This window comes from Pristiophorus japonicus, chromosome 1 (assembly GCF_044704955.1).
Source record: "Pristiophorus japonicus isolate sPriJap1 chromosome 1, sPriJap1.hap1, whole genome shotgun sequence".
Taxonomy (NCBI): domain Eukaryota; kingdom Metazoa; phylum Chordata; class Chondrichthyes; family Pristiophoridae; genus Pristiophorus; species Pristiophorus japonicus.
In genome coordinates, this window is record NC_091977.1 from 396,153,265 (window position 1) to 396,166,506 (window position 13,242).

Sequence of the window (13,242 nt, forward strand, 5' to 3'; positions counted from 1 at the left end):
ACCCTTCTTCCAGTTTGAAGCCTCCTGCCAATAGCAACCAGCATGATACGCTAGTGAACGAGTATTGCCCCCATTGAAATCGCTCACTAACCTTGTAAGTAAAGTGTCATGGCACATAAAAGTGCCGTTTACAACCCTCATGCAGCGTTCTATGCACAACCGTAGCAGTCACTGACAACTGCGATATAAGATCCTCCAGCCTCCGCTTAAATATGTTGCCAATAGTGCCTGCTGCACCCTGGGACTGACTTTTTTTCAGGTGTTTCCTGGGGCAGGCGTTAAGCAAGGTGTTAAGGCTGAAAGTTCCATCCGGGCTACTAACGCAGCATTGCACGACGATTGACATCATAATCACGCTGAAAACGAAGGGCCGGGCGGTAAGTTTTTACCAATAGCCAAATCTTCCGGCTGGGCGCTAAATCCTGGATGCCCGGCATCACACCCAAAAACAGCATTTAACACCCCACCGGGGTGCTAAACAACATGCAAATTAGCCGAAAATCCAGACCATCCACTTTGTACTTCGGGTCATTTTGAATCTGTCACATAAATAACAAAATCAGGAAGAACTTTAACACCAGTTTTGTCAATTCAAAAAAATGAATACCTGTTCCATCATCCACATTTTCCACTTCCATGACCTCTGTATTTATTCTGCCACGAAAAAGGTATCGGTGTCCATCAGCCACTTTCTTAGGGTGTGCGGTGTTCTTTAATCGTCTGAAAATTTAATGACAGCACCCTTTATTCATTTAGGTCAGAAACCTAGATTATTGCATTTTCACTGAGTGTATTCCAATCATATTATGAAGTTTCTGGAGTCTTAATTTAATTCTGAGCTATGAGTACACCACCTTCATTTATTATTTAATATAAGAATTCCTTTATATATAGGAACAGTATTTAATCTGAACTGATGTTATTGGAGAGTGTTATGAGTTTAGTACAGTGTTCTTTCACTAATGGAAATCGACTTTGTCTGATGGTTATTACAGATCCTAAGTGAATTTGGTTTAGCAAACTCACTAATTCCCAGTCGCCAGGAGTAAACCACAAAATTGCTCATTAATCAGCAATAGTTTTGCAATTTCACTTTAACACTGGGTGGCTAATATGTGAAATGGAAATCCCACACTGGGACAGTAAAAGGTTTTGCTGAGGCTGAAGTTATTATAATAGAAGAGCACTACTCACAGCCCCCACCCCCACCACCATCTACTTGACACAGGGAGAGACACTTACATACGTAGGAAAGCAGCAAGAAGTTTTCTTCTCCAATTTCCCAACCTGATTTCACAATGGCTACCAAAAGGATCAAAGATTTAGCTGGACATTTACAAAATTGTCTCTAAGGCTTGTCTTGCTGCAGTTATAATAAAGAAGTACGGAAGTAAACAGCAAGCTGATTTAGATTGGAAGAAAGGATGGGGAAGTCAGAGATGGGGAACTTAAACTGGCCAGCTTGAAATATATCAAAGTTTCATAAACTGAATTTTACATTTATGTTCTGCTCTTTCCAGTTTACAACTGTTCAGAATCGGGCTCACATCAAATATGGTAAATTCGATACATTTTAGTCAGCAGGTCACGTCTTTAATTGTGGATGAGCAATAAATTGATGGACAATGAAGATAATGTAAAACAAATCTTAAGCTTAAATAAATTCAAAATCAGTAAATGACCGTGTATTACACATGCACAATTGCAGTCAAGACAAAAAGAATGATACAAAACTTAACAAAAATGGAAATTGGACTTGGAAATTTAGCACCAACTGCAAAAACCTTGACAGTTATCTAGGGTTGGAATCAGAGGTATGAGGGCTGAAGTGGGCCACAAGCCATCCACTCCCCCAAAGCTCTAGGCCCAGGCAATTTTAACTCTCAGTCCTCATTTAGATAGCACTAAACTGTCTCCCACCCGAAGCCGGCGGGAATGGCCTCAAGATCAGTAGGCAGAAGCTGGACGTCACTGGGATCCAAGGGAACAATCCCCGGCATGGGGTTAATGCTTGCGGGGAAGCAGTGTCGATGCTGAGAAGGAGAAGGAAAGCAAGGGCTGGGGAAGTCCAAGGATTCTTTGCGGAGACTGGAGGCGCACTCCTGCTGCTCCTAGACCACAAGGAAACCTCACAGAAATGTTTTAAAAACTTACCATGGTTTCTACTGGCTACTATGCTGCACCCCCCAGGTGGTCTTGGGGCCATGAAGGACTTCCAATTTCCAGAGGTAAATTGACAACAGAGCACCAATGACATGATTGGGCCACAACTTCATCATGTTAAGTAGGCCCCTGCCCCACTGTTGGAACACTGCCTGGTTAAAATGGCGGGGCCAGAAACTCGTCAAGAATGTGGTGCGACCTCCATTTTAACGACCCATCTGCCCCATGTGGGTTGGGGCCGTGATCACCTCTGCAGCGCCAACAGGGTGTTAACTGCCTCGCATTAACAAATGATGGCAGACTCTGGGTCAATTGAGGTCAGGCCACAACAGCCAGTGTGTACATTCTGCCGTGTACATTTCTGCTCAAAACCGACGTTACTTTATGCACAGTACTGGCCGAACCTTCTTTGTCTGCTCAATCTGTTTGGTGTTGTCACTGGTGGACATAAATACCTGGGCTATCGTTATGGCTTTACTCAGATTCGGAGTTTCTACAGTCAACAGTTTGCAAAGCATTGTCTCATGTCCGATGCCCAGTACAAAAAAGTCTCTTGGCATTTGTTCTAGGAATTCCTCAAACTCACAATGTCCTGCTAGGCGCCTTAGTTCGGCGACATAGTTCGTCACTTCCTGGCTCTCCAATCGTTGACACGTGTAGAACCGATATCTCGCCATCAAAATGCTTTCCTTAGGATTTAGGTGCTCCTGGACCAGCGTACAAAATTCTTCGTAGGATTTCTCTGTTGGTTTTGCCTGGGCCAGGAGATTGTTCATGAGGCCATAGGTTGTTGCCCCACAGACAGTTAGGAGAATCTCCTTTTGTTTGGTGCCGTTCTCATCCCCTTCCAGCTCGTTGGCCACAAAGTATTGGTCAAGTCTCTCCACGAAGGCCTCCCAATCATCCCCTTCTGAGAACTTCTCCAGGATGCCGACTGTTCTTTTCATTTTTGCGCGGTTGTTCGTTACCTCATTGCCAATTGTTGTACTCATAATAAATGGTGAGACTGAGTACTGTATGTAATGAGCAAATGTGACCTTAGCTCCTTTATTAAGGTTCGAGAATGCAGGTACCTCGTGGGCGGCCTGCTTCTATACTGCGCTCCCAAGGGATGCTGGGATCCCTTGGGACTCCAACAGGTGGGCCCTCTGGTGGTCAGGTTTAATGCAAGTTACAAAGGGTTAAATACATAACACATAACTTGAATGGTTATACACAACAAAAGATATGGACTTATTTTTCCATATTTACAAATCAAAGTTAACCACTGGTTTTCTGTTTCGAAGAGGATACCTTTACTCCCAAACAGAACTTTCCAAACTTCATTCTTCTAAACTTCAATGAGTATACGCCCAACCTGCTCAACCTTTCTTCATAAGACAACTCCTTCATCTCAGGAATCAACTTAGTGAACCTTCTCTGAACAGCCTCCAATGCAACTTAAATAAGGAGACCAAAACTGTACACAGTATTCCAGCTGTGGTCTCACCAACTGGTGTGGTACAGTTATAGCAAGACTTCCCTACTTTTATACCCCATCCCTCTTACAATAAAGGCTAACATTCCATTTGCGTTCCTAATTACTTGCAGTACCTGCATGCTAACTTTTAGTGTTTTATGTACAAGGACCCCCGGATCCCTCTGGACCGCAGCATTTTGTAGTCTCTCTCCATTTAAATCATAACTTGCCTTTTTATTCTCACTACAAAAGTGGATAACCGCACTTTCTTAATTTATTCTCCATCTTCCAAATTTTTGCCCACTCACGTAACCTTTCTATATCTCTTTGCAGATTCTCTGTGTCCTCTTCACAACTTGCTTTCCCACCTATCTTTATCATCAGCAAATTTGGCTACAATACATTCAGTCCCTTCATCCAAGTCATTAATATAGATTGTAAGTAGTTGAGGCCCCAGCACTGATCCCTGTGGCACCCCACTAGTTACAGTTTGCCAACCTGAAAATGACACATTTATCCCGACTCTGTTATCTGACAGTTAGCCAATCCTCTATCCATGCTAATATATTACCCACAACCCCGTGAGCTCTTGTGCAGTAACATTTTATGTGGCACCTCATCAAATGTCTGCTGGAAATCCAAATACACTACATCTACTGGTTCTCCTTTATCCACACTACTCATTACATCCTCAAAGAATTCCAGAAAATGTGTCAAACATGATTTCCCTTTCATAAAACCATGCTGACTCTGCTTGACTGTATTTTGATTTTATAAATTTCCTGCTACTACTTCCTTAATAATGGACTCCAGAATTTTCCCAGTGACATATATTAGGCTAACTGGTCTATAGTTTCCTGCTTTCTGTTGACCTCCTTTCTTGAATAGGGGCATTGCATTTACGGTTTTCCAATTCGCTGGGACCTCTCCAGAACCAGAATTTTGGTAGATTGCAACCAATGCCTTCATTATCTCGAAAGCCACTATTTTTAAGACCCTAGGATACAGGCCATCAGTTCTAGGAGACTTGCCACCTTTAGTCCCATTAGTTTGTCGAGTACTTTTTCTCTAGTAATAGTGACTGTTTTAAGTTCCCCCCTCCCTAAAACCCCTTGATTATCTATTGTTGTTGGGATGCTTTTAGTGTCTTCTAATGTGAAGACTGATACAAAATATTTTTTCAAAGTCTCTGCCATTTCCCTGTTTCCCATTATTAATTCCCCAGTCTCATCCTCTAAGGGGCCAACGTTTACTTTCGCTACCCTCTTCCTTTTTATATGCCTGTAGAAGTTCTTATATTTCATGTTAGTTTACTCTCATAATCTATCTTCTCTCTATTATTTTTTTAGTCGTTCTTTGCAGGTTTCTAACAATTTCCCAATCCTCTGGCCAACCACTAATCTTCGAAACATTGTATGCCTTTGTTTTCAATTTGATACCATCCTTAACTTCCTTAGTTAGCCACGGATGGTTCATCCTCTTAGAGTCTTTCTTTCTCACTGGAATATATCTTTGCTGAAAGTTATGAAATATCTCCTTAAATGTCTATCACTGCTTATCTACCATTTTACCCTTTAATCTATTTTCCCAGTCCACTTTAGCCAACTCTGTCTTCATATCTTTGTAATTGCCTTTATTCAGGACACTAGTTTGAGACCCAAGTTTCTCACCCTCAAACTGAATTTGAAATTCCAACATGCTATGATCACTCACTGAGATAATTCATTAATCCTATCTCATTATACATAAGAACATAAGAATTAGGAACAGGAGTAGGCCATCTCACCCCTCGAGCCTGCTCCACCCTTCAACAAGATCATGGCTGATCTGGCCGTGGACTCAGCTCCACTTACCCGCCCGCTCCCCGTAACCCTTAATTCCCTTATTGGTTAAAAATCTATCTATCTGTGATTTGAATACATTCAATGAGCTAGCCTCAACTGCTTCCTTGGGCAGAGAATTCCACAGATTCACAACCCTCTGGGAGAAGAAATTCCTTCTCAACTCGGTTTTAAATTGGCTCCCCCGTATTTTGAGGCTGTGCCCCCTAGTTCTAGTCTCCCCGACCAGTGGAAACAACCAATCTGCCTCTATCTTGTCTATCCCTTTCATTATTTTAAATGTTTCTATAAGATCACCCCTCATCCTTCTGAACTCCAGCAAGTAAAGACCCAGTCTACTCAATATCATCATAAGGTAATCCCCTCATCTCCGGAATCAGCCGAGTGAATCGTCTCTGTACCCCCTCCAAAGCTAGTATATCCTTCCTTAAGTAAGGTGACCAAAACTGCACGCAGTACTCCAGGTGCGGCCTCACCAATACCCTATACAGTTGCAGCAGGACCTCCCTGCTTTTGTACTCCATTACCATATCTAAAATAGTCTGCTCCCTGGTTGCTTCCAAAACGTATTGTTCCAAGAAACCATCCTGAATACACTATGAACTCTTCCTCAAGGATAACTTTGCCAATTTGATTTGTCCAATCTACATGAAGATTAAAATCACCCATGATTATTGCCGTATGTTTCTTAAAAGCCTCCATTATTTCTTGATTTATACTCTATCCCACAGTGTAGCTACTGTTAGGGGGCCAATAGGCAACCCACACCAGTGACTTATTTCCCTTATTATTTCCTATCTCCACCCAAACTGACTCTACATCTTGATCTTCTGAGACAATATCATTTCTCACTACTGCACTGATCTCATCCTTTATTAACAGAGCTACGCCACCTCCTTTTCCTTTCTACCTATCTTTCCAAATTGGCAAAAAAAACCCTGAATATTTAGTTCCCAGCCTTGGTCACCTTGCAACCATGTCTCTGTAATGACTATCAGATCATACTCATTTATTTCTATTTGCACCGTCAACTCATCTATTTTGTTACGAATGTTGCGTGCATTCAGATATCCTCCAAATAAATATTGGGAGGACCAAAGCCATTGTCTTCAGACCCCACCACAAACTCTGTTCCCTGGCCAATGACTCCATCCCTCTCCCTGTCAACTGTCTGAGGCTGAACTAAACTTCGCAACCTTGGTGTCCTATTTGACCCTGAAATGAGTTTCTGACCACATAACTGCATCATCACTCAGACCGCCTATTTCCACCTCCAGAAACATAGAAACATAGAAAATAGGTGCATGAGTAGGCCATTCGGCCCTTCGAGCCTGCACCGCCATTCAGTGAGTTCATGGCTGAACATGCAATTTCAGTACCCTATTCCTGCTTTCTCGCCATACCCCTTGATCCCCCTAGTAGTAAGGACTACATCTAACTCCTTTTTGAATATATTTAGTGAATTGGCCTCAACAACGTTCTGTGGCAGAGAATTCCACAGGTTCATCACTCTCTGGGTGAAGACGTTTCTCCTCATCTCGGTCCTAAATGGCTTACCCCTTATCCTTAGACTGTGATCCCTGGTTCTGGACTTCCCAAACATTGGAAACATTCTTCCTGCATCTAACCTGTCTAAACCCGACAGAATTTTAAACATTTCTATGAGATCCCCACTCATTCTTCTGAACTCCAGTGAATACAAGCCCAGTTGATCTTTCTTGATATGCCAGTCCCGCCATCCCGGGATTCAGTCTGGTGAACCTTCACTGCACTCCCTCAATAGCAAGAATGTCCTTCCTCAAGTTAGGAGACCAAAACTGTACACAATACTCCAGGTGTGGCCTCACCAAGGCCCTGTACAACTGTAGTAACACCTCCCTGCCCCTGTACTCAAATCCCCTCGCTATGAAGGCCAACATGCCATTTGCTTTCTTAACCGCCTGCTGTACCTGCATGACAACCTTCAATGACTGATGTACCATGACACCCAGGTCTCGTTGCACCTCCCCTTTTTCTAATCTGTCACCATTCAGATAATAGTCTGTCTCTCTGTTTTTACCACCAAAGTGGATAACCTCACATTTATCCACATTATACTTCATCTGCTATGCATTTGCCCACTCACCTAACCTATCCAAGTCACTCTGCAGCCTCATAGCATCCTCCTCGCAGCTCACACTGCCACCCAACTTAGTGTCATCTGCAAATTTGGAGATACTACATTTAATCCCCTCGTCTAAATCATTAATGTACAATGTAAACAGCTGGGGCTCCAGCACAGAACCTTGCGGCACCCCACTAGTCACTGCCTGCCATTCTGAAAAGTACCCATTTACTCCTACTCTTTGCTTCCTGTCTGCCAACCAGTTCTCAATCCACGTCAGCACACTACCCCCAATCCCATGTGCTTTAACTTTGCACATTAATCTCTTGTGTGGGACCTTGTCGAAAGCCTTCTGAAAGTCCAAATATACCACATCAACTGGTTCTCCCTTGTCCACTCTACTGGAAACATCCTCAAAAAATTCCAGAAGGTTTGTCAAGCATGATTTCTCTTTCACATATCCATGCTGACTTGGACCTATCATGTCACCTCTTTCCAAATGCGCTGCTATGACATCCTTAATAATTGATTCCATCATTTTACCCATTACCGATGTCAGGCTGACCGGTCTATAATTCCCTGTTTTCTCTCTCCCTCCTTTTTTAAAAAGTGGGGTTACATTGGCTACCCTCCACTCCATAGGAACTGATCCAGAGTCTATGGAATGTTGGAAAATGACTGTCAATGCATCCGCTATTTCCAAGGCCACCTCCTTAAGTACACTGGAATGCAGACCATCAGGCCCTGGGGATTTATCGGCCTTCAATCCCATCAATTTCCCCAACACCATTTCCTGACTAATAAGGATTTCCCTCAGATCCTCCTTCTTACTAGACCCTCTGACCCCTTTTATATCCGGAAGGTTGTTTGTGCCCTTCTTAGTGAATACCGAACCAAAGTACTTGTTCAATTGGTCTGCTATTTCTTTGTTCCCAGTTATGACTTCCCCTGATTCTGACTGCCTGACTCTGCCCTTGCCTCAGCTCACCTGCTGCTGAAACCCTCTTCCATGCCTTTGTTACCTCTAGACTTGCCTATTCTAAACTCACTTTTGGCCGGCCTCTCACGTTCTACCCTCCTTAAACTTGAGGTCATCCAAAACTGGGCTGCCCGTGTCCTAACTCGCGCTAAGTCCCGTTCACCCATCACCCCCGTGCTCACTGACCTACATTGGCTCCCGGTTAAGCATCCTTGTTTTCAAATCCCTCCATGGCCTCACCCCTCCCTATCTCTGCAATCTCCTCCAGCCCGACAACCCTCCAAAATATCTGCACTCCTCTAATTCTGTCCTCTGGAGCATCCCTAATTTTAATCGCTCAACCATTGGTGGCCATGCCTTCAGCTGCCTAGGCCCCAAGCTCCAGAATTCCCTCACTAAACCTCCCTACCTCATTACCTCTCTTTCCTCCATTAAGATGGTCCTTAAAAGCTTTTGGTCATCTGCCCTAATATCTCCTGATGTGGTTTGGTGTCAAATTTTGTTTTATAATGCTCCTATGAAGCGCCTTGGGACATTTTACTACGTTAAAGGCACTATATAAATACAAGTTGTTGTTTTTGTCAAGGCATGGATAAGGTATAGAAGAAATTCACGAAGATGATGCTTTGGTTGTAAAGAGTGACTAGTGAAACTAGGACTGCTTCAATCAACAGGAAGCAATGTAACAAAGCTGTTCAAAATAATAAGGGGTTTTGATTAGGTAAATGGAGAACTCTGCTAACTTGTGGTCATAAATTTAAGATCTTGACCAAAAAAATGAAGAGAAATATTTGAAGATTTTTTTTAAACGCATAGGGTTGTCAGGACATGAAATGCTCTACCAAAAGCACTGATGGAAGCAGAATCCATAATAGTTGTAAAAGTTCACAGAAATTCGATTGTGAGGAGGTCAGACATCGGGCCTGCCCTGCTCAGGATTCTAAAGCAGCCACTGCAGCCGAAGGTTATGTTTCAAAAATATTTTATTTTTCACCCAGAGGGTGGTGGGGGTCTGGGACTCACTGTCTGAAAGGGCGATAGAGGTAGAATCCCTCATCACATTTAAGAAGTACTTGGAAATGCACTTTGTAATGTATGCACCTGTGAGTATGCTCAAAGGTTTGTAGAGCTGTTGCCACCATCTTGCCGTCCGAAGAAGGTGGGGGTCCCCAATGGAGTGCACTCTACGTGGGAGTCCTACATCTATTTACTGGGGACTTGGCCTGGAGGGTGGCGCACGGAGCAGTCCCGTGCAATACATTTTTAAGTCGGTTCACGGGCTCCCAGGCCGCCTGCAATTTCTGCGGTCTGGAAGAGTCCGTGTTCCATGTTTTTATGGAGTGTGCGAGGGTGCAGCCCCTGTTCCAATATTTAAAGGGGCTGCTCCTGAAATTCTGGCTGCACTTCAGTCCCACTCCTGATCTTTGGGCACCCTGTACGGAGGGGAGCGGGTAGGTCCGAGGGCCTCCTTGTAGGACTGCTCCTGGGCACGGCCAAGGGTGCCATCAGCCGGTCCAGGCAGCGGGCGGTCGAGGGGGTCGTTCAGCCTGACTGCCTGCCTGCCTCTCTTCCGCGCCTACATCCAGGCCAGGGTGTCCCTAGAGATGGAGCACGCGGTGTCCACCGGTACGCTCGTGGCCTTCTGCGAGAGGTGGGCGCCGGAGGGACTGGAGTGCATCATCACGCCCAGCAACCAAATTTTAATTTGATTTTATGATTTAAAGTTTAATTTGTTTTAATTGCCAGGGTTTTTAGTGTCCCCCTCCCCTTTTATAGGGGGCACTTGTAAACTTTATGATTTTATTGCCAAAAAAAAAATCACAAAAAAAAAAACAAAGAAAAAAGTACAAAAAAACCCAAAAAAAGAGGGCAGCTATAAGTATCTGGAGTGTCCCCCAGTTGGGGGACACTCGATCTAATGTTTGTTTTGTACTCTCTAAAAGAGTTGTGGAGCTGTTGAAACCCACAAAAAAAAAATTTATTAGAAAAAGGGGCAGTTAAGTGTCTGGAGTGTCCCCCAGATCGGGGGGCACTTGATCTAATGTTTATTTTGTTACCCCCCAAAAGAGTTGTAGAGCTGTTGCCACCATCTTGCCGTCCAAAGAAGGTGGGGGTCCCCAATGGAGTGCACTCTACCCGGGAGTCCTCCCTCTATTTACTGGGGACTTGGCCTGGAGGGTGGTGCACGGAGCAGTCCCGTTAAATAAGTTTTTAAGTCGGTGCACGGGCTCCTAGGCCGCCTGCAATTTCTGCGGTCTGGAGGAGTCCGTGTTCCATGTTTTTATGGAATATGCGAGGTTGCAGCCCATATTCCATTATTTGAAGGGGCTGTGCCTCAAATTCTGGTTACACTTCAGTCACACACTCCTGATCTTTGGGCACCATGTGCGAAGGGGAGCAGGCAGGTCAGAAGGCCTCCTCGTAGGACTGGTCCTGGGCACGGCCAAGGGGGCCATCAGCCGGTCCCGGCAACGGGCGGTCGAGTGGGTCGTTCAGCCTGACTGCCTGCCTCTCTTCTGCGGTTACATCCGAGCCAGGATGTCCCTTTCCCTGGAGATGGAGCACGCGGTGTCCACCTGTACGCTTGCGGCCTTCCGCGAGAGGTGGACGCCGGAGGGACTTGAGTGCATCATCACCCCCGGCAACCAAATTTTAATTTGATGTTTGTCTAAAGCTTAATTTGTTTATTGTGCCGGTTTTAGTGTCCCTCCTTTTTTAGCCAGGGGGCATTTGTATAATTTGTATTTCAGTGCCCTCAAAAAAAAATCCAAAAGAAAACAAAAAAAACAAGGGGGCACTTGTTTGAAAATGTTTGGTGTGTCCACCTCTTTAATCAGGGGGCACTTGATTTAATTGTTTAATTGATAACAAAAAGTGTTGTAGAGCTGTTGCATTGTGAGTGGATTAGCCAGTCATGTGATGTTCACAAGGCTCAATAAAACCCCAGACAGTTGGGACTAGGTCATCCAAGGTGAGGCATGCAATTGTGAGCCTAGTGGATGAACTGGTAAGGTGTAGTGTAATTGTTAAACCTCTGTTAATAAACCAATTAGTTCTTAATAGCAATGTGTTACTATGACTTCTTAAGCAAACAACCCATGAAGCAAATACACTACACACTTGAAGTGAAACATGCTTCTCAGGCGTACGTAATTTAGAATGGTTCCATACACGGCTATGGAACAAGAGCTGGAATGTGGGATTAGGCTGGATAGTTCTTTTTCGGTCAGCACAGACACAATGGGCCGAATGGCCTCCTTCTAGGCTGTAAATTTCTATGATTCTATGAAACTCCTTCTGTGAAGCCAGGAAGAATAGGAATACTCCCCTGACTCCACAGAAGCTGCGATTGCTGTTCCCACCCCCGTTGCCTGCACTGGCACCCCTTTGGAACTTAACTTTGTGCTGAGTTCAGCAAGGTATTCCACTACTGTGAACCATTTCATCTGGTAACCCAATCAAGGACTAGCGAATCTTACTCACACAGGACAGCCATTCTTAAATTACGTACACTATGTGAAGCATATTTCACTTCAAAGCATTTCCAGATCAGAAATACTGAAGCAACAATACCCACCTATGCTTCTTTTTGCAGTATACCAGCAAATTATCAAAGAGGAAGAAAACTCGTTCCTGGATGTTCCCAGCTGAAATTTTCAGTAAAATCCCTTGCATCAGCATTTCAGTGCATGAATCTGTTAAGTTGGAACCCTAAAAAAACACAAAGTAAAATAATAATGATTCTCAGCAACTGCAAGAGGCTACAGAAAAGTATACTTCTTCAGTAATGGTTGCATTTTAAAAATAAATAAATCTCCTCCATTATTTACCAAATTATATATAATTTGCTTTGAAATAAAACTTAAAGTGGGTGGATTTGCACAGAGATTCTCGCGCTGTTCTGCCTTAACTTCAGCAGAAAAGCCAAGGAAATTCAAGAAAAATAGTGTCAACGCTATTTATACCGCTGGAGTGGAAATAAACTACAGAACCAGCGGGAAGCTGTTCAACCTACGCCGTCTCCAGGCCAGGTCCAAGACCACTCCAACCTCTGTCGTTGAGCTACAGTATGCAGACGCGCCTGTGTCTGTGCACACACAGAGGCTGAATTCCAGGACATAGTCGACGTATTTAACGAGGCGTATGAAAGCACGGGCCTTATGCTAAACATTAGTAAGACAAAGGTCCTCCACCAGCCTGTCCTTGCCGCTCAGCACTGACCCCCAGACATCAAGATCCATGGCGTGCCCCTGGACAACGTGGACCACTTCCCCTATCTCGGGAGCCTCCTATCAACAAGAGCAGGCATCGACGACGAGATCCAGCACCACCTCCAGTGCGCCAGTGCAACCTTTGGCCTGAGGAGGAGAGTGTTTGAAGACCAGTCCCTCAAAACGATCACCAAGCTCATGTTCTACAGGGCCGTAGTAATACCCGCCCTCCTGTATGGCTCAGAGACGTGGACCATGTACAGTAGATACCTCAAGTCGCTGGAGAAATACCACCAGCGACGTCTCCGCAAGATCCTACAAATCCCCTGGGAGGACAGATGCACAAAAACTAGCGTCCTCGTCCAGGCCAACATCCCCAGTATTGAAGCACTGACCACACTTAATCAGCTCCACTGGGCAGGCCACATAGTTCGCATGCCAGACACGAGACTGCCAAAGCAAGTGCTCTAGTCGGAACTCGTCCA

The 13,242-nt window shown here is 44.5% G+C and overlaps 1 protein-coding gene across 1 annotated transcript in view; it reads right to left on the reverse strand.

Annotated features, from left to right (window-relative positions):
• The window catches only part of prex2 (phosphatidylinositol-3,4,5-trisphosphate-dependent Rac exchange factor 2), a 910,511-nt gene that overhangs the window by 691,356 nt on the left and 205,913 nt on the right, over positions 1-13,242 (reverse strand). The window contains exons 7-8 of the mRNA XM_070891336.1: positions 12,124-12,257; positions 608-720 (exon numbers count right to left, since the gene is read on the reverse strand). Of these exons, the coding sequence (XP_070747437.1) occupies positions 608-720; positions 12,124-12,257 (247 nt within the window). The remainder of the gene's footprint in view (positions 1-607; positions 721-12,123; positions 12,258-13,242) is intronic.